We start from the raw sequence: 23,121 nt of genomic DNA, 5'->3' as shown, positions 1-23,121 counted from the left end.
CTCTCCCCCTCACTATTTCCAGGCAGGCTATTTTCTTTCTCTCCCCCACCTTCTTTTTCACTTTCTTTATTTCTTTTTTAAATCAGATTCCCATAACTCCAGAATTATGTTACAAATAAAAAAGGGAAAAAAGAAAGGAATGCTGGGTAGGGCATGGGGCAGGGAGGCAGCGTTAAGGGGAAATGAGATAGAGAGACTGTGGGGACCATCAATGGCATCAAATACCCCTGTCGCACTATTGAAGAGAGAGGTCTGATAACAAAAGCTCCAAAACCAGTATGTTTCTGTTCTCTTAATAATATGATTACAGAGAGACTGAGGCATGTTTGATAAAGTCCTAAGTGTAGTGAAGATCTAAAAGATATTTGTGCTTCAGCTGTCTTTACTTCATTTTCACATCAGAAGCTGCTATCAGAAGGCATGAAATAAATTCCTATGAGCATCTGGATAATTTTTTCTACACTTTTGTTATCCACACAGGATAATATGCCTTTCTGTTCTTCATAAGAATATTGTAAATGGCAGGATACAATAAAGAGAGCACAGAAATGTTAGAGGAACAAGTCAACTATTCAAGGGAAAATATATATATATATATTGTATGTTGGGCATCTTCCTTACTTGTGGATCTACTTGTCACACTAGATTAGTGGCCCATCTAGCTCATTATTCTGGCACCAAATCCTGCTAGGCATCAGCAGATGTGTCTAGAAATATTGGATTCCCATTATAAAAGGAAAGTGACAAGCACTGACTATTTTCCATTAGATCATCTTTTGTCTCTCTGGCCGCGTTCCCACTACGTTTAATCCAGATCGTGATCTGGGTTAAATGGGCATGGTTCCCACTGAATCTGATTTCAGAAACCGGTTCAGAAAGGGGCACCATTCTTTTTGCCCATTTTTACCCATTTAACCCATGTCAAAAAGACACAGGGAAAATGGGGTGTTTTTTGGGCTGAATCGATTTATTTAGAAATAAATCAATTCTGCCCAAGTGGGAACCAGGCGGATTCAAATCGGAATTGAATCTGCCCTGGTTCCCACTGGCAGTCCAGCCTGGGGTGGGGGGCATCTGGCATGGCCCGGCCTCTCCTGGACCCCAAATCCCCAGCCCTACCTCCTTACTGGCTTCTTCAGCTGCTGACCAGCTTCTCTGGGCCTTTTAAAACATTTCTTGTGGCCAGGGAGGCCGGAAGGACATTGCAGAGAAGCCGGAAGCCATGCGGTCTCCTTCCTGGCTTTCCCCCAGCTTCTCTGCGACCTCCTTTAGAAAATTTAGAAAAAGGCATAGGGAAGTCAGCGGCCAAAGAAGCCAGTAAAGAGGCTGGGCCAGGGATTTTGGGGCCGGGCCCGCACCACTTGGAGATTCCTGAACCGATTCCTGAAAATGGCACAAACACAGTGGGAACCAAGTTTTTTCTGAACCAGTTTCAGGAATCGGTTCAGGAAACAGATTTTCCGGTAAATGGGAATGAGCCCTTAGTTAAGTATGGATTCTACCATTCAACAATATCTTATTAATATGATTATGGCTAATTAAAACTGATTATTGTTATCTGAAGCTCCTATGAAGGGTTAGGTTGTACAGCTGGGATGGAAAGAATATTCCTAATTATTTTTTTTAAAAAGTAAAAAACCTGGTTACTTACTTGTTGGGAATCCCTGACGGGATTCTTCACAGTTTAGGACTTATTCTACATGAAAAATGCTTATGGCATTTCTGTGCAGAAAATAGTACTTTTATCCCCAAGAAAATGCCATTTTATGGGCTAAATAAGTAGATACCCCCATCCACCAGGAGTCAGTCCCAAACTTTGGATAGTCTTTACAAATATCCATTTTTCATTACTGTCTTGCAGCAAAGATAAAAAAAGTTAACATATTTCTTCTTTCTTGTGAGAATGAAATTTCCAAAAGTCAGCATTCATATTGTACAGTACTATGCAATGGAAAGCATACCTAAGTTACTGGACAAATGAACTAAAGTGGTAGGTCTTCGCTAACTCCTGTAGTTCTAAATATGCAAAAAGAAGGAGAAGACTGCCAAATCATTCATATTGTGCACACAGTAATGTCACAGGGTAACTTCAGTTTCATTATATAACTTTATTCAAATTTGTAGAAACATGAGAGTAAAGATTCAACTACAGTACTACTAAAGACTGAGGCCTAGTCTTTGAACAATTGTTTCTTACAGAAACACATGCCTTGGGGCCTGTTATTATACATCCTAACCACATGTGCAAGACAAACAAATAAAAATGTATCAATAAATACCTTGTTAGCTGGAGACTTCATTTTGAGATTTCCCAGGATTGAAACAGCATGATACTGAGGCTGAATAGAAGCCTTTTCGATTTAGGAGGCTGACTACTATAGCAACCATATTTCATACTAGTTGGAATTTGGTATTCATACATACTCAAGAAAGTGCTTTAAGCTATATAGTTTTAAGGTCTCACCACAGAATACTGATGAGATGGCATACTAAATTCTTTGCAATGTCTTTCTGTTGATGTCCAGGGGAATACAATCTTGTAATTCTGCAGAATGATTTAAACTCAAATGATAACTAAAGATTTACCTCTCCATGTTTTAATGTTTGAAAGGGCAGAGAATTTACACAGAAGAGAGAGCTGTTCTTGCTGCCTGTACCAATTTTAGCTCCCCCCCGCCCCGCCATGTTTAAGGTCATCCAGAGTAATTGTACTGTTGGGTAATTTCGAAGCAAATGGTTCAGCAGTCCATCTTTGTTTTAACAAGCACCCTACTATGACCTTGCACACAAAGGCCTGATCTTATTGGTAATGCCAATTAGAGCATACTAAATTAAACAGTTGTTCATTCACCAACACTCATCTCAGTTTCAGTGATTCCATGGGTCTACTCTAGCTGGAAACCTCAATAGGATTCAGGTCAAATAGTGGAATACTTCAGTCTGGATGGTCAAAATGTACATTGAGTCACCTCCACCTGCAGCATAGCAAAAAACTGAAGCCAGTCTAACCAATGTACAGCTATTGTGAAGGAACAGTTGAAATTCCATAGTGATGACATTGTTTTTCTGGCTAAAAATGCCCACTTTTGCTTCCTACCTGATAATGCCTGCTTGTCAACAATTTCAGAAAACTACACAGCTCCAGTTCTTTCTCCTCCAAAGGAAAAGAACCTTATACCTGTTACCCCTAAAAAAAATGGTGATGAGACCAAATGTTTTTGTGGGGTTTTTGGGCTATGTGGCCATTTTCTAGAAGAGTTTCTTCCTGACGTTTTGCCAGCATCTGTGGCTGGCATCTTCAGAGAAATGTTATTTTTCATAACAGGGCAATTCTATACACCCAGATGCAATTCCTACTAAGTTCAAAGATGCTTAGTCCTAGGTAGGTACAGGCTTGCAGTTTCATTCCACTTTGGTTCTAATTGTCCATATCTGATTCAAAAAGCTGAAACGGTGTTATGCAAATACTAAAGTCACTATATAGAGAAGGCAAGGCTAACAAAAAGAGAAAATTTGGGTTGTATCAGTTACTTAACCGTGAACTCATTTGATGAATTCTACCAAGAGATAAGGGATCAGCAGCAAAAAAAGAAGAACCGCATTATGCTAACTATGTACGGTAAATTGTTTTAATGATAAAGTAATCAAGTTTATAAAACTTTTTGTGTACTGAGACTGCAATTGTATAAACATAAGGTTATTTGGGAATAATACCCCAGAGTTTTTACTTTTGCATGACCTTCTATGGATTTTCAAAATATCCTAATAAAACATTAAGGTAAGAAATAATAAAATATAGACAAGAAAACCAGCCAGAACCTAATTTCTCCATTGATCAATTTACAAAAAAATGGCTGTAGGTCTATACAAAAGAAGCATGAATTTCCTCTTCCAGGAAATTTTAAACACCTAACACATTTAGTCCCCTTAAATCAAGATATATTTGTATGCATACATGCATGGGCATATTCACATCTCTAACATCTCACTCGAAGTGTGGGGGATTTTTCATGACTGACAAGTCACAGAACAGTCTAACTGCATTACAAACATTGTTTTTAACAACACACAATATAGATCACACATATAAAGGTGGAATGGTTTACACATGGTGTAATGTTCTGAGTGTTGGACTAGGACACTGGGAGAACAGAGTCTGAATCCTTGCCCAGTTATGGAAACCCACTGAGCAAGTCACAATCTCTCAGCCTCAGAGGATGGCAATGGCAATCCCTTCTGAAAAAACATGCCAAGAAAATCCTATTATAGATTTGCCTTACGGTTGCCATAAGCCAGAAACAACTCAAAGGGACACAACAACATGAATGTGTTCTCTCTCTCTCTCTCACACACACACGTGGAATTTAAAATTTCACTTTCCTCATCACTTTTGCTTTCCTAATGTAATATGTTATCTTTAATATCCATTACTATTACAGTTTTGAACATGATTGTTGACTGTTATGGGTTGGAGCAGATTTTTTTTTTTTTAAATCATATATTAGTACATCTGTCGACCAATTGGGAAATCCCAAATGAGCTTCCTAACAATAGTATCCCCCATGTTTCCCAAGAATTTAGTCTTCTTTAAAAGAACATATTATCAAAGATGCTACTATGTATATAGATAGCATTACATTTATTGTAGTAATTTTTTATCATGTCAGGCATTAAAATTCTTTTCTTTCTTGTACATATAGAGACATGTGTTTTATTTATTTTATTTGTAAAAATGAAAAATACTGAATTAGAGGCTTACAATGTTTTTAAAATGTGAAAGGGACTTTAAAAGAGACTTCATCCTTAGGCTGAATGGAAAGTTAGAGAGATCAAACTTCACTCTGTATGGTAACTGGAGCTTTGTCACAGTAAATATAAGAGCTCAGTTGTTCAAGGGATGCTGTGTTGTTGCTATGATCTGGAACATGTGATCAGGCTTTATTCAGCAAACTGTTCACATTCCTTTGAACTGCTGCATTACAGAAAGGAGCTGCTGATTGCGCTCCTGAATGCTTTGTTGTTCATCTCTCAACCTTTCCTGATCATGTAGAATCTCTTCCTGTGAAAAAATAATAAAAAAGTTAAATATACTTCATAAGCCTCAAGAATGAACTATAAAACAAATAAAACTGGTATCTTCTTCAGACCAATCCCATAAGCTCCTAGAATTTGAATGTGTATTGTTTCTATTTATGCCTCTTTCTTTGAAATGGACAGGGAATTAATTCAATTCATCTATCTATGTCTCTTTGATGAGGAAACTACAGTTTTAAACATTTCTATCTCATCATCAAGGGGAAAACCGTTCTTAGTAATGTCTTGTTACTGAGCGTTACCTCTAGTTATGGAAATGAAGGACAAAATGTGTAAGCATATCAGTAGAGCTCTGCTGGATCAGGCTAAAGAACTATTCCAGCATTATTGTTTACCAACGGGAAGTCCACAAGACATCCTCGCATTTGTGTCCCCCCCCTCTCAAATAGTATTCAGAAGCATACTGCCTTGGATACTGAAGATAACATATGGTGGACTGGTAGCCACTGATAGACCTAGCTTGTGTTTGTCTCATTTCCCTTTAATTCAAATCAGTGGCTATCACAAAATCATCATCTCAATTCTACAGCTCAGTTTTGGATTTGTGAACTTTTATCTGTCCTGAATCCCTCGCCATTCAGCTTTTTTGGATGAGCCTACGTTCCAACACTGAATGATGTATGTTCTGAAGTGGAGAGCCAGTGTGGTATAGCAGTTTGAATGGTGGAGTAGGACACTGGGAAACTAGTATTTGACTCCTAACCCAACCACTGGAACCCACTGGCTGACCTTGGGTAAGGCAGACTCTCTCAGACTCAGTAGAAGGTAATGGTAAACCTCTTCAGGGGGAAAAAAACCCCAATGATAGGTTTGCCTTAAATCAGTGTCAACCTGGAGGCATGTAACAATATGGTCTAAAGGAGGTTGTATCTGCTTCTCTGCTTCATCCTTTTCAAAATGTTGGTGCCTGACCGTCATTTTATATCTGAGTTAAAATTTGGCAGCTCAGAGTAATGGATTTTCATGTAACACTTGTTTCAGTGTTCTGTCAGAGGCACTAATTATACAGGGCAATGTGGACTGGGTACAAAGACATACAGAATCCCTGGCATATTGCTAAAGTAAACTTTGTTTGCTCTTTCTAGTGAAGTATGGATTATATAATCATAGAATCATAGAACTGAAAGACACCACAAGGGCCAGCCAATCCAGCCCCCTGATGAGCAGGAATACATAAGCAAAGCACTCCTGGTGAATGGTCACCCAGTGTCTGTTTAAAAACCTCCAAAGGAGATTCCACCACGCGGAGGAAGCATAATTTACTGTCAAATGACTCTGACTGTCAGGAAGTTCTTCCTAATGTTTAGGTGGACTCTCTTTTCCTGTAGTTTGAATCCACTGCTCCTTGCTCTATTTTAGCAGCAAAAAACAAGTTTGCTCCATCTTCAATATGACATCCTTTCAAATATTTAAACACGTTATCTCTTAACCTTCACTTCTCTAGTCTAAACATACCCACATTTCTAAGCTACTGCTCATAGGCTTCAAGACTTTTTTCTATTTTGGTCACCCTCCTCTGGACATGTTCCAGCTTGACAATATCCTTCTTGAACTACAGTGCCCAGAACTGGACACAGTATTCCAGGTGAGGCCTGACCAAAGCAGAATAGTCCAGAACTATCATTACCCTTGTTCTGGACACCATACTCTTATTGATGCAGCCTAGAATTGCACGGGCCTTTTAGCTGCTGCATCACACTATTGACTCATGTTCAGCTTATAGTCTACTACAATTCTTAGATCTTTTTCACATGTACTGCTGTCAAACCAGGGGTCACTCATCCTATAACTATGCACGTCATTTTTACTGCCCAAATGTAACATCCTATATTTCCCCCTGTTTGAAATTAATTTTGTTAGTTTAGGTCAAGTGGCCCTGGTTTACAGAGACAATCTCACCTTGACCAGGATACCTGTCCGGAAGATGGAGCGCTTTGAGTGTATGTACCTACACTTGTGTGTGAAATTTTCATACACACATGCACACACACAAAAGGAAAAGGTACCAAGATATGGAGCTATACACCCTGACTCTTATGCATTTACTCAGAAATAAAGCCTACCATCTTAAGGAAGATTTACAAGCAAGACAGCATACAGTTGCCTTTAGTATTTCAATTGTTGTTATGTGTCATCAAGTTATAATCCAAGAACCAGTTACCACTCTGAGACCCTGATATCAATTTAATATCTTTTAATTTAATATTAAAAAGGGAAATTTTAGGCTAGTGGCTTGAGCAGCACAGGAAACCAGCTATACCGGGTCAAACTGGATAGTCCAGACTGGGAGAAGTCTAAGGCACTCAGCCTTGATGTGCTCATTGAAGATCGGAATCAGCATAATCCCTAGACTATGGAGAAGGTGATAGTGAGTTCGACTCAGAGATAGTTTGCAGATCCCAGACAAAGAGAGTTTCGGAATGAATCCCTTTTCGTCTAGTAACATTTACACCAATTGCTTGGCCGCTACTGCGTATCACACTATTCTTCTCTTGGGGAAAAACATTTAGCAATGAAATAATCCATTAATGCCAAGAATACTGTCCTAGGATGTGATTTTGAGTACAGTGCGCCAGTGTTATATGCGGCTTTGAGCTTACGTGGAAAGCTGTGTAGAGCTGCGCAGGAGCATGCAGGGCGCAATGGTGGTGCGTCTCATTAGAACGAATGGGGTGCACGCCTCTGGTGCTTGAGCATACGTGGGATTTGGCTTACATGAGGGTCCGGAACGGATCCTCCCCGTAAGCCAAGGGCGCACTGTATAAATATAGACATTTTAGCACTAGCCATTTGGTCTAGTCTGAAGCAGAACAGAATCTCTGTTCGACTTCTACTACATTCCCCATTAACCCAGCCCACCCCACTTGTCACAGTGGATACTGAGACATCTCCATTCCGGACACCCCTTGATTGGAGCTACACTTCAGGATTGGTAGAGTATTACCATTAGCAAGGCCTCCACTTTTCACCTTTTCCCACCTTTGCTTCGTTAGTTCTTGTGTATATGCATGAGAGACAGTATGTGTACGAGTGTGTCGAGTATTTTACTAATAAACTACAAAACCCATTTGGAATTGCCTCTGGAGTTCTGTGTAATTTGGAACAAATATACGAAAAGATCCAAGGCTGAATGTTGCCCCAGCCAAAGTGTACTTTTATCTGAGCTATTAAAATTCCCCTAAAATGTATTAATTTGTTGGTGCCCTCCCAGGACCCTCAGGTTTTTGGATAACAAAAATCAACTCTAACTTATGGCAATCCTATTAAGATTTGGATAGAGGGGTTTTGCCATTACCACCTTCTGAAACTGAGATTTGCCAAGGCCATCTAGTGGGTTTTCATGCTAAGTGGAATTCAAACCCTGCTCTTCCTGAGTCCTAGTCCAACACCCAGACCATTACATCACACTGGCTTTCAATATTTCAGGTAAAAATGATGTTTTGAAAGATTTATAATAACAAGGAAAAAGCCATTTCCCCAACTTATAACATTTTGTTTTACACTTTGTTTAAATCAAACAACAGAAATTAATTGCAATGCAATTAGCGCATAATATACACATATCAAATAAAACTTCTTGCCCCAACCACAGTTTCATCTGAATTAAACAATAAAGAGTTTTCATTTTGTTTTGTTTTTAAGTTTTTGTAATTGAATTCCTACAAATTACTTAAGAATTTAAGAAATTCTAAAACTGAAATACTTAAAAATGGATTTATAGAAAAACATATTATTATTATTATTATTGCTTTCACATTACCAGTTTCTAGCATGAGGTCCTTCACATTAAAAAACACACAAACACTCCAAGAAGCTGCAGGGTACACCAAATTACATTCTTTAAAAACAATTTTAATGCAGTGAGTCAGAACTGGATGAATCATCACTGCATTACTGTCTGGATCACTTCACACAGTGCAAGGACAAAGAAAAACAGGATCCATATATTAAACTGTGCTGCTGTGCTTTTTGAAGTAAAAGTTTGCTTTTTCTTGGCATTTTAATCTTTGGGATCTGCTCCTGATGGATGCAGAGAGCAGGGGGAATCCCTTTTGGTAAATGTACCTAATTACACAATGAGTAAGATAAGAACACAGTGGTATAAAACCTCTATAGAAAATCTCTGTTGCTGACCTCAAATTTCAGTGGCTAAGCCTAGAACTTCACCACCACGAGGGTGCATCCAAACATCAGAGAAGTAATTAATGCACCTTGTAAAGCTATTTAATGAATTGCTCTTTACCAGCACCTAGCTGGAAACTCTCAAGAATCATTCCACTTCCTAAAACATCAGCAGATAATCCTATGGTAAAGGATTTTAGGCCCATTTCACTTATTAATCAAGATGCCACGTTTCTTTTATCTATTCTAGTTAACAGGAGTAACACCGTTATAAGCGACTATATTCAAGATAGTCAAGTTGGTTTTATGCCAAGCCGAAGATTAGCTGATGCAATTAGGAGGACGCTGAACATCACACATGATGCTAATCACTCACACTCCCAACTCTCATTGTTATCTTTGGATGCCCTCAAGGCATTTGATAGATTAGAATGGCCTTATCTTTTGGGGTTTTTGGAAGGTATGAATTTTGGTTCACAGCTCTAGTCAGAAGCCTTTACGTAGGGTCAACAGCAACAGTTTATATAAATGGGCAAGAATCTCCAAGGATAGATCTCTGCAGAGGCACCAAACAAGGGTGCCCTCTGTCACCAGTGTTATTTGCCTTAGCAGCAGAGCCCCTTGCTGACTCTATTAGGAATACATCCTAAAATTCATGGTTGGCTCCATGGCATGCAGGAGCATAAGTTAAACCTTTATGCAGGTGATGTATTTCTTCAAGACATGGACACCTCATTCCCCACACTAAAACATGTTCTCCACTGCTTTGATGTAAAAGCAGGCATCAGAGTCAATTTACAAAAATCCAAACTACTTTGTCTTAATAGGCCTTTAGATAAGCAATTGAAATGGCAACATTTGACTAGCCTCCATCTTTGTCCATCGGGTTTCACTTACTTGGGTTTCACTTACTTAGGTATATTAATTACAAAAGATCCAATCCAGCTGCTCCCACGGAATTATAAACCTCTCACAGATTGGATGAAATCTAGATTGAAACTCTGGAAATCATACAAACTCTCGCTGTTGGGTAGGATAACTTTATTAAAAATGAAACTTCTATCCAAACTTTCGTTTTTGTTCCAAACTATTCCTCTGTCCATTCCCAGTTCTTATTTTATTTCATGGCGAAAACAAGTAGACAACTTTACATTTGCAGGTAAACGAATTCACTTTCCTAAAAATTGACGATATATGAAATCTAAGTTTGGAGGTCTTGCCATACCCAACCTGGAATACTACTTTGCAGCATTTCAATTAATCCAAGCTACCCAGCTCAGTAAGAGATCTACCTCTACACTTTGGGTAGAATTAAAATTAACCATAGAAAAACCTCAGTCTGTCAGCCCTTTTTTTCCTAACATCTCAGCTAGAACTCTGGACAGCATAGAAAACCCTTTTCTTCGAACATCACTTTCTGTTTGGAAGAAATGGTGCCATCTTATGGCTCCCAGCCCTCTCCCAATTAGACCATTCCTACTACATCCTTCTTTTCTTAGCCCAGGTAAGTTCACACAATTTAAAGGATGGGAAGATAAGGCCATCTATATCATACAAGACTTATTTCAGAATTCTAGACCTAAAACTACAGAAAGCATTTTAAATGTGTTGTCGCCCTTAGACCCTCTTGGCTCCAAATTTAACAAATTACCTCATTTGTGTCCCAACTAGTACGGTCAGGAGAAACTCCTAGATCATTGACCATACTTGAACAAATGTGTACAGTCCCAGATCCACCATTGAAGGGAGGGTCAGCTGCACTGTATAACTGGATGGTTGAAAACTCCTATGGGAGGGGTACATTTTATAAATGGGTGGGAGTTGGATATACAGTTGGTTATTTCAGATGCAGAATGGCATCATATATGGTCATGTCTTCCTTACAAGTCTAAGTCATCTGCCCTATGGGAATACACATTGAAAGTGGTATACAGATGGTACCTGACCCCTGTCCAGCTAGCACAAATGACAAGGAAGACATCTCCTTTGTGCTGGAGGGATTGTGGGGCAAGAGGTACTTAACTACACATGTGGTTGGAGTGCCCAAATGTTCAACAATTCTGGATACAGACTGTTCAACTGATGTCAGACATTACTAAGGAAAAGGTTCAACCCACCCCAGAGTTGCTTCTCCTGTCACTATTTCAATTTGATAATAAATTTCTCCATCATAAAGAAATTACATCTTTTTCACTTGCTATAGCTAGATTAACTCCAGGATGTACTAGGGCTGATAGAATTAGCATGTAGTTTGCAGCATTGAAGTTATTTCCCCAACAGTGTTGCAAAACAGTTCTGTGAGAAACTGCATATTACTTTAGTAAAATATGCTGTGTATACAATTGAAAGCAGGCCTTAGGTCATGGCATAAGGAAACACTCAGGCTTTTTCTAGTCACTGCCTCCCCCCTTCATTTTGTAAATATTTACCCTCAGTTTATAGAGCTCTTTCCTTTCCTTGTCATTTTCTTCAGCTCTAGCTTTGAGCCATGCTTCGTTCTGGACCTTGTGTTTTTCTAGCATCTCTTGGAGGTCCTGGTTTAGAGAGAGGTTTGTGTGAGAAGCAATTTGTCAAGTACAACATGATTCAAAATAGAAACCAAAACTGAAATCAATGAAATGTTCAGGATAGCTGAAGAGCTCTGCTTCAGCATATTCCAGCACCCTTACAACTGCAGTAAGAGCTGTGGAAGAAGATAACAGCAATATATTGTGCCAGGTGAGAAGAAAAAGAAAATATTTACCTTCTGTTGATTTTTAAAGTGTATGTCATATTGCTCTTTTTCCTGTTGGAAAGCTACTGTTGCCTGAACCAATTCAGCTTTTGCCCTGAGAATGAACCATGCAAGGGAAAGAAAAAAGAATTTTAAAAACAGCAAAAATACAGATTAAAGTCCATCCTTCCCAAGCTGCTGGTCATGGGCCACTTTGGCAGAGAATTACAGGAGATGTACTCCTATGGATCTGGTAATTTGAGAAAGGTTAATCAAAGTATACAACAGGGGAAAACGGTGGTCCAAAGCAAATTAGGGGTTTAGCAATATATATTTTTTCAAAAACCTATCTTCCCATGTTTCAATGCATTTTAATAAAAATCCTCTCCTCAACTAGAACACTAAAATTGAGCACTTAAAAATGCCCCCGTGGGGCTCTTGAATGGTGTAAAAGGACAAAACAAAATCAAATGTAGACCATATACAGGAAGAGTCTGCTGGGTTGTATATTGCAGCCTATACATTCCTCTTTGACCTTTCAATTATTGTGACTTTTGTGCAGCATTGTTCTTTTTTCTGCTTTTAGTAGTGAGTGGCTTTGCCTCATAATTTAACCTAATTCTATATGACATGTGACATGCCACATTGTATGATGCTACAGTATCTAACAGCAGAAATAGAGCCCCATAAATTTACTGGGATAGCCTTCAAGCCAAAAAGAAAATGAAAGGAGAAAAAAAGCCATGAATGTCCAAGGGAAGACAGTGCCAATTCCTGGTACAGGTTGAACAGCTATCTGATATAATATTATTAATGGCTAGACAATCAAGTCTCCAAGAATCTATATTGATGAAAATGTCGACACCAGTGATTCGCAAACTTTAGTCTTCCAGATGTCTTGGACTTCACCTCTCAGAATTCCTAACTGTTGATCAAGATAGATGGGGCTTCCCAGAGTGGAAGTCCAAAACATCTAGAGAACCAACGTTTAGGAACCATTGGTCTAGACACTGTAACTTACCCAGCATACCATCTTTGTCTGACATCTCCAATTGTTTTTTCTCCTGTTTGGTTTGTAATATCTTGCCTGATGAAGAGGTCCATGGAGCTTCAAAAGCTTGCAACAAGTATAATGTGCATTTTGGTTGGCCGATAAAGGTATCACTGATAGATTTTTGTTTAGATTTAAGAAAGTAAACCAACAACTGCATCCACAACCTCTTTTAATACAGAGTTAATTCCGAATATTTCCCTCTGTCTCCTTACTCATCTGGCTTTTCAGCAATGAACAATGGAGAATTCAAACTTGTTTTAATGGATCTGTCATAGTGTCTTCCCAATGGAATCCTAGAAACTGTGCTCCTGTTGAGGCAACTGCGGATCTCAAGTGGAAAATCTCCAGCAACCCCACAAGGTTACAACTCATGTGTTTTTATGGGAACCACAAACCAAAACAAAACAAAAAAAACCAACAATTTTCAGCTTGATGTGAACATGTGCCCTAAGATGTCTTGATACTTGTGACAAACATCACTGGTTTTATGGTGTTGATTCTTTTATATTGCTTTAGACTTCATGCTTGTATTTCATTTTGAGTCAACAGTGTGATGTGGCAGCTAAAAAGGCCAATGCAATTTTAGTCTGCATCAATAAATGTATAGTGTCTAGATCAAGAGAAGTAGTAGTGCCACTCTATTCTGCTTTAGTCAGGCCCCACCTGGAATATTGTGTCCAGTTCTGGTCACTACAATTAAAAAAGGACATTGAGAAACTTTAGCATGTCCAAAGGAGGACGACTAAAATGGTGAAGGGTCTGGAAACCATGTCCTATGAGGAACAACTTAGGAAGCTGGGGATGTTTAGCCTGGAGAAGAGAAGGTTAAGAGATGATATGATAGCCATGTTTAAATATTAGAAGGGATTCCATACTGAGGAGTATGGAGCTTGTTTTCTGCTGCTCCAGTGAATAGGACCCAGAACAATGGATGCAAGCTACAGCAAAAGAGATTCCACCTCAACATTAGGAGGAACTTCCTGACAGTAAGGGCTGTTCGACAGTGGAACACACTCCCTCGAAGTGTAGTGGAGTCTCCCTCCTTGGAGGTCTTTAAACAGAGGCTGGATGGCCATCTGTCATGGATGCTTTGATTGAAAGTTCTTCCATGGCAGGGGTTGGACTGGATGGCCCTTGTGGTCTCTTCCAATTCTATGATTCTATGATTTTTTTTCATGTAGATAGTTACTGTAACCTGCACAGAGAACATTGTTTGTTGGGTGGTACATAAATATTATAATGAATGAATAAATAAATAAATATGAGGTTTAATCGAGATGAATTTACATTGAAATAAGATCTTCCGAAGAAGCATTTTCTTCTAATGGAGGAAGCTCCTCTAGTCTGAACTTGTATGAATTAGCTGCATTTCCACTTTCCCCAAGGAAAGTTTCTGTATAAATTAAATTCTGCCTACATTACCATTATCAGAAGGTGGACCAAGAGGAAATATCATCAGCATTTTCTACCTTATCTTTGTTTCCAAAATACTACGATCCCCAGGAAATATATTATTTATATGTAGTGAAACAATTCTGAGTTTCAATTAGATTCTCCCACATTTTAAAACACTGAATGGTTTGAGGAGGGGAAGAATATTTGAAAAATATTTAAACAAAGGTCAAAAATGTTTTTCAACTGCTGAGAAACTCTGACTCCTGGACTGAAGAGTATTTTCACATTTCAGAACTTATTCTGCACAAAATCCACTCATGGTTGTTTTGCACAGGATACAGCATTTTCTATGTAGAAAGGAACATTTCTGCAGATACATTATTTTCCATGTAGCGCATGCTGTAATTGGGGACTTATATTCTGTGCAAAAATTCACACGTTTGTTTTGTGAAGAAAATGTGTAAAAATAATATGTTTGCACAGAAATATATTTTCTGCACAGAAAATGCTGTTTCAGGCACAAAGCAACCATCTGAGACGCTGACTCTGTTGATTGCAAGATCGGCAGGTTGGCAGTTCAAGGCCTGGGTCCCGCATGATGGGGTGAGCTCCCATCACTAGTCCCAGCTTCTGCCTACCTAGCAGTTCAAAAACATGCAAATGCAAGTAGATAAATAAGTACCACTCTGGTGGGAAGGTAAACAACATTCTGTGCAATCATGCTGGCCACATGATCACAGAGTAGTCTCTGACAATGCTGGCTCTTCGGCTTAGTAACACAGATAAGCACCATCCTCTATGATTGGACAGGGCTTGACCTTTAACTCTAGAATTGCAAATAGCATTTGAAAATGGGGCAGTCGGAAGAATTTGCTAAAATTATACATTACTTCCTTTGAGAAGAAAATGAGTGAAGAATTACATGCCTAGAGAATGTTATAGGGGGAAACATTTCATTCCTTTATACCATAAGCATGCTAATCCCTTCCATTTAAAGGCAGCTAACCATGTCTCCCAAAGAAGCACTAGATCAAATAGCCATTCTAATAATGCCAAAGAATACCTACATGTTGAGCTTTTGAAATTCAGAGTCCAGCAAAGCAAAGGCCCTTGTAATCATCTCCATTGCTTGGTTACGCACAGAATGGAAATCTTGGAACTGAACTGTCTGGGTAGAAAGTCATTAGTTAACACTGCTTGAGCTGTTATAAAGTAGGATGAAAGAAGAGAAAGCTTTTATCATGATTAACCTCCACTTTTACTGAGAGCAATGTTTCAAGATTAGCCAAGTTTTCTTGCATCACAGCCTGTTTCTTGGCCCAATAGATTTTTTCCTCTGTGGAGACCATAAGAAATTAGAAATGTTAGAATAATGCCAATCCAGAATTGATGTAGTCTATAATCTTATTCTTTCATTCAATCTTGCTAAAGGGAAGGCTGTGTTACAGAGTGGTGAATGTTTGGGTAAATGTTATCTTATTTCTAGGTTTGAACTGAGCCTCTAATATTTTACTCCTGCTTCCAAAGGGAGCAAGGGAAATGTTCGGCATTTATTTAGTTAATACAATGATTATTAATAGTGGCAATGCAATGTAACTAATCTGATCTTTTATAGCATAATGCCTGATGTTTAACAACCATTTCTTAGCATTTAGTACTAATTAATTCATTTGAAAAGGAGTATATTATGTAGACAAATATTTAATTGGTAGTTTAATTGCTAAGCAAATTAAATAAAGAGTAATTACTTTGCTATGTAATGGTGATACTTGGGTAATCTGGGTAATCTTTATAAACAAATGATTTAAAGAAAATTTAAATGGGTCCCTCCAGCAAATATAATTTATTTTGAAAATGCATTTGAGCAATGTTTTCATTGCAGGAGACACAGACTGAGGCACTGACTAAAGGTTTTCCCAGGGCTAACTTAAATGGCAAGCAATGCAAACACAGCTGTGCTCAGCAGACTTCACTTCTTTTTATTCTATTCATCACTTAAATGTCAGTTGTCCTTCCTTCCTTTACCACAGGCATATGGGTAAAAGTGGTCCCCTAGAAACCAACATCTGGGCCTGAGCTGTAGTTTCTATGCAAAAGCAGAGTCTACAAATGGCCACTTATACAATATTCTGATGGGACTTATTTATTTGTTCATTCATTTATTTGTAATATTTATATGGTGCATTTCATCATAAAATGCTCTCAGGATGGGTAACATATATGGTACATTCTTGCACCAATAAAAATGCATGTCCAGTCACTATGAAAAATTCCACAGAAACTTACATTTATCTCAGTCTAATTCAGAGATAGGAGAAGTGTGGTGTACAGGCCACATGCATTTCTCCAGGGCATTTTTGCAGCCCCTAAGGAATTTAATTTGTTATTTAGTGTTAATTTGTTATTTCTAAACAAAAACAAATTTAAATTTCTTTACTCAAAATGTCCCCTGAAACTTTTTTTTAAAACATGTTTTTGTCCTCCCTGGGATTGTTGTAAACTAGAGGCACTTTTAAAAATGGAAAACTTCATGCCCAGGGGACAAAAATATGGCAAAAATTGCTCCTAATGTTTCCTAGAGAGCATAGGAGCCACTTATGGAGTTAAGAAGAAGGTGGAGGCATGGTCACCAGTATCTGATGAGGAATGTATGTGACCCTATCAAACTTAGGCCCTGTACAGACCGGCCTGAAAGGTCAGCTGGGGGCAGAATCGGGGTGTCATGTCCAGATGACACATGACGCTCCTCCGGCACTGCATCCATATGACACAGTGCTGAAGGAATGCCATATAGCCATGCTGCCATGGCTATAGGAATCTTTTGAGGGCACTAAAAGGAGCCCCTTTCTGCGGCCATGGTGTGAGGTTGCTGTGGTTCCAATATGACTAGGAAAGGGGTGATATCCTGCTGCCCCTTTGGGGTGGTCTGTCAAGCCTCTTAGTAAAAGCCTTATCACATTACAAATATAAGCCAAGATGCAGTGAGATAGAAGTGGCTTTCTACTTACATCTCCACATGTTCTCAAAGCACTTACATTCTCTTTCCACAGGGAAAAAGCATACCTTCTACCAAATGGATTTTCCAGTGTGACAAAAGGTATGCTTTTATGACTGTCTCCCCCAGGAAGAGAATGGAAGTGCTTTAGCAGCATATGGAGGGATAAGCAGAAAGCACCTTCTGTTTTGGTGCATTTTGGCTTACTTTTGTAATGCAATAGGTTCTAAGGCCCTGTACAGACTGACACTTTGTGCTGGGCTGTGGGTGGAGTCAAGGTGCAGAGTCTTGATGCTGGATGCCCTGCCCCTGCCCCCAGGGCATCATGATGCCGCGTGCCATTCCAGACAACGCATGCATCATGGTGCTCCTCTGGCAATGCATCCAGATGATGCAGCCCTGAAGAGGTGCCACACAGCTGCACTGCTGTGGCTATGGCGCTCTCTGTAGGGTGCAAAAAGAAGCTACTTTTTCCGGCTCTTTTTGCACCCTCCAGAAGCTGGATTGGGCCATGGTGTGAGGTTGTCACAGCCTCAATCTGGCCAGGAAAGGGGCGGCTGCAAACCGCCCTTTTGAGGCGGTCTGAATAGCCTCTAAGTTACCCATCCCTAGTTTAGTATATAAGTCCAACTATTTAATTACAGACCTGTTGGAACAAGATTGTTTCTATCAACCATCAAAAGCTGTTCAAAGTTGGTGCCTGACAGCATTCCACAGCTGTAGTATCACCACTGAGAAGGCCAATTGTGGTTTATGTACGGCTGGACTATCTTGGATGATGGGATGATCAAAAGGGTCTCTCTGTCAGATCTCATATCATAGGCAGGATCAAAGGCCTTAACAGGCTGTGTCAAGAGTGCTGGCTCAAATAAGCACAGTTACTGCTTTACGTCTGGGGAGACCAATATGTTTGTACTTGTATTTAGTAAAAAATAAAGAACTGGATGACTGAACGTAAGTTGAAATTGGTAGTGATTTAAAAAAGGAAGGCCATACAAGATTGCTAGAGCATGATAAAAACAGGAGTATTCACTCCGGGGAAAATGTATAACATGGTAATAGTGATTTCTATAACCTTTGGGAATACTTCTGTTTTTGCACAGATACTGACCAAGTTATTAATGTGAGTATTACTGATTATAGGACAACCAATACAGCATACTGTATTCTACTAAGGTACAAGTGAAGCCATTAGTGCTACAAGTTTGTATCAATTTGAGCTATACATGTAACTTGGATTATTCTATTTAAAATATTTATATATTCCTCTTCATAAAAATTAATTCCAGATCAGATGCTAGCAACATAACATGTTTATTACAAACAGTTTTTTGTGCAACATCTCCTGTTGTGCTAATGTGGGGATTTTATACAAACAAAAGGAAGCCTGCTTTTTTGAGCAACAAATTCTACATGATTCCATTTATAGTTAAACAAACCTGCAATTCTTGTAATTAATATGAAGGAAGCTGGTGTGTGGGGGGGGGCATTAAAGGACAAGAGAAAACACTAAGGAGACATGAGGTAGCTTCTATCTTTGCTATTAAACCCCCCCCCCCCAAACCTCCCTTTTATCAGGCAACAGCCAAATTCTCAATGAATGAGCATGGGGAATGTGGACTAAAGATAACCCATGGCAATTGGCAGACAGCAGAAATTTCTTACCCGGACAGATTTTGCTGGACTGCACCTACCAGTATTCTTCACTACTGCCTTTGTAGATGAGGGCAATGGGAACTGCAGTCCAACAATGTCTAGAAGTGTATACAGTTCTCAATATTTTCTTACAATGAGAAGCTGTGAAGGTCTTGACTTAGCAAAACTGAAACAAAGCACTTACTGGAACAGGAGGTGGTGGAGAAACTGATTCAGTCAGCAAAGGCGAGCCTGTTAATTCATATCTCACTTTGGGGATTTTGGTGGGTGTAAACCTACACATCCAAATAATAATCATAATTATTACTTTTTATCTGCCTCTCCCCATGGATTGAGGAGGGAAACAACAACAAATAAGCAACACATGACATCAGTTTAAAAGAATAAATAAGACCAGTACATATTAAAACAATCAATCCATAGTTTAAAATTCACAATTTAAAAATAATCTAGATAGGTCTAAACATTAACAGTTAATTTAGGATTAGAAATATTTCACATGAACATTGTTGTTTCTACCATGCTACTTCCAACCTTTAAATACATATTAGATACATTATATATTTATGTGTCTTCCTGCCAAACTCAAAACATATATACAGTGGTACCCCGGGATACGAATTACCCAGCTTACGAATTTTTCGGGATACGAAAAAATCCCATAGGGATTTATTGTTTCGGCTTACGAAGGTTTTTTCGGGTTACGAAAAAACCTCGGCGCTATTTCGCCACCGGAGGGCAGCAGAGAGCTATTTTTTTCCATTAGCGCCTATGGTAATTCAGGTTACGAAGGTTTTTCGGGTTACGAAATTAGCCGCGGAACGAATTAATTTCGTAACCCGAGGTACCACTGTAGTTTTTTGTGACTTAATGGCTTTCTGTGATAATTTATGGTTAAGAACATGAGCTTGAGTTACTAGTTCTCCATATATTTCTTGATTTTGGAGCATATTTTATTAGTTGGCTTACGGTCCAAGGGGGCCTCATATTATCTGTGGTAGCCTACCATCTTCCTTAGTCAGTGTTCTTCCTGGATGGTATGCAGTTCTGCATACATAAAAATGATATGGAATGTGACTCATCTAGCTGAAATCCTACTGATTTTGCCCAAAATCGTGAAAAAAGTGTGATTGGGGTTCACACCCCTGCACGTTTCTCTCATCAGTAAATTGCCATGGAGGCGTTGGGCACTTGCTTGTCCAGTGAGTAAAGTATACTTGGAGCCGCCATTTGGCAGTAACAGGATCTTTACTCACAAGTTGCTTTACTCACTGGACAAGCAAGCACCGACACCTCCATGATGATTTATTGGCGAGAGAAGCATGTGGGGGGGGGGGTGAACCCTGATCACACTTTTTTCACGATTTTGGACGATTTCATGGTGATTTACTCATGGTAAGCCTCCCATATGATATCCTCCAAAGTTTCAGTTTAGAACGTGTCTCCAGTATGTGAATCCTACAATGTCAGTAGGATTTCAGCTAGATGTATGAAATTCTCTTTTGTGTTTATGTGATAAACTAGACTGTTTTCAAATATCAAATGTTAGGAACACATAATGGACTTGATGCCCCTTGAGGTCTCTTCCAACTCTATGATTCTATGATTCTGTCATTGAATATTAATAGATATTTTTTATTGCTATAAAAATGAGGCTGCATCAAGTAAACAGTGCATTAAGGAAGAAATGCCTTGTAGCCTGTGGGTTGTTCATGAATGCCTTAGTACTTACATGTAATCATTTCTGAATATCTCAGATTTCTCATTTAAATAATTATGATGTTTTGATGCTGTTTTACATTATTTTTGTTTTATTAAAAAGTGGGGGGATGTTGGAGGTGAGAGGGACAGCCACCTGGAAAGGCTACAGGACAGTTGAGCAGCTTAATGATTACAGCATAGCATGGCCAAGCAATCCAAACTAGAGATAGGAAGAACAATGGGGATTGTGAAAGATTAACCAGAACTGTGGAAACTTGCCAGGAAGGCAGGAAGACAGGAATGAGCCAATAAACTGGTTCTGGGGAATTATTAAGAAATGTTAAAAACTAACCCAAAAGAGATGTTGCTTAAGCTATGCTTGCATTTTTGAATGTATAAAAGGTTTGAAGAAAGACAATTGGGTGTGACAGTCTTGGAATCGCCATTTAGGCGGCTGTCACCCCGTACGGAAAATAAAGGTGTGCTTATTTTGGACCACAGTTCGGACTCTTGACTCTCTTTGTTGCTGGGTGCTCCAAGGACCTTTCCGGCATAGGTTGGGAGGGCTTGCAACCCTCCCCCTTCAGAGGGAGTGTTGAAGATTTATGATGAAAACTGCCCATGAATGTTTTTTAAATGAAAGGAAGTTTATAAAACCAAGCCCAAACTAAGGGGCGAAACAGACTGGCCCTTCTGAAAGCGGATTGGGGCCTCTGGTACTGCACTCCGTGGCCCCAATTTGCCTTTTTGCTGGCCAAAAAACAGCCACTCCTTTTTGTGATGGTAAAAAGCCGGCTTTTCCTCCCTGCTGTGGCTGGAAGCCAGCTTTAAGGTGCTCCAGTGGTGTGCAGCATACAAACGCCACCCACATCTGGGCAGCTGGGCAGCTTGAAGCTGGCCTCCGGGCATCTTGGGGCGATGCGTCATCTGAACGCCATGCCCCCAAGATGCCTGGAAGCTGGCTTTTTATCCTGATCTCTTTCGCACCTAAGTTATATGGAATATATTATAACTTATAAAAATGTTATTTTAAAAGGACTCATGCTTTTTCTTCTTTGAGTGGGTGTAAGGCGAAAAGGATGTCAGGAAAAAAAATACCTGCTGTTTATTCCTTGGATTCCCAGTTCTGAAAGAATCTCCTTCATAACTAAAATTCAGAACAGAAAAATCCATTAATTCAACAGACAGTCATGGTTAAAAAGAAATTCTATTTTGTAATCATTAAGGCTACATCCGCATAATAATCCAGGTTGACACCTCTTTAACTGCCAAGGTTCAGTGCTATGAAATTCTGGGAACTTTGGTTTTGTGACACATTTATCCTTCTGTGACAGTAAGCTCTGGTGCCACAACAAACTACAGTTCCCAGAATTCCATAGCATTAAGCCATGCAGTTAGAGTGGTATCAACCTGGATTATTACTGCAGTGTGGATGCCTAAGAAACCTAACCCTAAAAAACATTTGTAGTTAGCAGTCACAATAGAAACACATAGGGCTGGAGGGCAGTGTCTGCAGATGATAAATGGCATTATCATCAGCAATACAAAACATGATTGCTTTCTTTCTCCGGTTGACTGAAAATATAGTCCTAACTCAAAAGATGTCTTGTCTGTGAAGCATTAGGGTGCGCTACTAGTCGAACTATTCTGCTGGCTAACATTTGTGAAAGAGTAAAAAATGGGGTTGAAGATGAGATCCAAATCTCCTCCAGCCTACAAATGCAGTCATTATGGGCCTGAACAGACAGGCCAAAATAAAGCTGCTTCAGTCCACATTGGAGGTATGCTGTTTAAACGACACATGCATCTTAAAAGGCCCGAAGCTGTGCCAAAGCTGTGCTCCAGTTCTTAGGACTGCAGCATGGCTTTGGCGCAGCTTCCAGCCTCCTAGGACGCATGCTTCATTTAAATAGAACACTTCCAAAGTGGCCTGAAGCAGCTTTATTTTGGCCTGTCTGTTAAGGCCCTAAAACTCCAATGCCATCAGTCCTATCCTTAAGATACAGATCTCTCCATCTGTCCATCTGCCATGGTCCAGGCCTCAGAGGGAAAGAAGAATGCTGGACCTGATCCCCTTCCCCTGAACCATTCCCTTCTCCTTCTGTGTCGTGTCTTCTTAGATTGTAAGCATGAAGGCAGGGAACCGTCTAATTAAATGATTTTATGTACAGTGCTGTGTAAATATACAGCACTATATAAATAAAGCTTAATAATAATAATAATAATAATAATAATAATAATAATAATAATAATATTCTGGTTCAGAACATGGCAGCCAGATTGATTATGGGTACATCCAGGAGAGATCATATTACACTGACTTTGAAATCACTCAATTGGCTGCCAGTTAGTTTCCAGGCAAAGCACATAGTGTTGGTTATTAGTTTTAAA

At 39.3% G+C, this 23,121-nt stretch overlaps 1 protein-coding gene across 3 annotated transcripts in view; it reads right to left on the bottom strand.

Moving 5' to 3' along the window:
• Window positions 1-4,732: 4,732 nt before the first annotated feature.
• The window catches only part of LOC121920746 (tip elongation aberrant protein 1-like), a 73,624-nt gene continuing 55,235 nt past the window's right edge, over window positions 4,733-23,121 (bottom strand). For all 3 annotated transcript variants that reach the window (XM_042447924.1, XM_042447925.1, XM_042447926.1), the window contains exons 14-19: window positions 21,829-21,877; window positions 19,214-19,304; window positions 15,446-15,546; window positions 11,960-12,044; window positions 11,646-11,750; window positions 4,733-5,059 (exon numbers count right to left, since the gene is read on the bottom strand). In XM_042447924.1, the coding sequence (XP_042303858.1) occupies window positions 4,955-5,059; window positions 11,646-11,750; window positions 11,960-12,044; window positions 15,446-15,546; window positions 19,214-19,304; window positions 21,829-21,877 (536 nt within the window). In that variant the 3' untranslated portion in view covers window positions 4,733-4,954. The remainder of the gene's footprint in view (window positions 5,060-11,645; window positions 11,751-11,959; window positions 12,045-15,445; window positions 15,547-19,213; window positions 19,305-21,828; window positions 21,878-23,121) is intronic.

Source organism: Sceloporus undulatus, chromosome 2 (assembly GCF_019175285.1).
Source record: "Sceloporus undulatus isolate JIND9_A2432 ecotype Alabama chromosome 2, SceUnd_v1.1, whole genome shotgun sequence".
NCBI classification, from domain to species: Eukaryota; Metazoa; Chordata; class Lepidosauria; order Squamata; family Phrynosomatidae; genus Sceloporus; species Sceloporus undulatus.
This window is presented reverse-complemented; position numbering and strand designations above follow the sequence as displayed.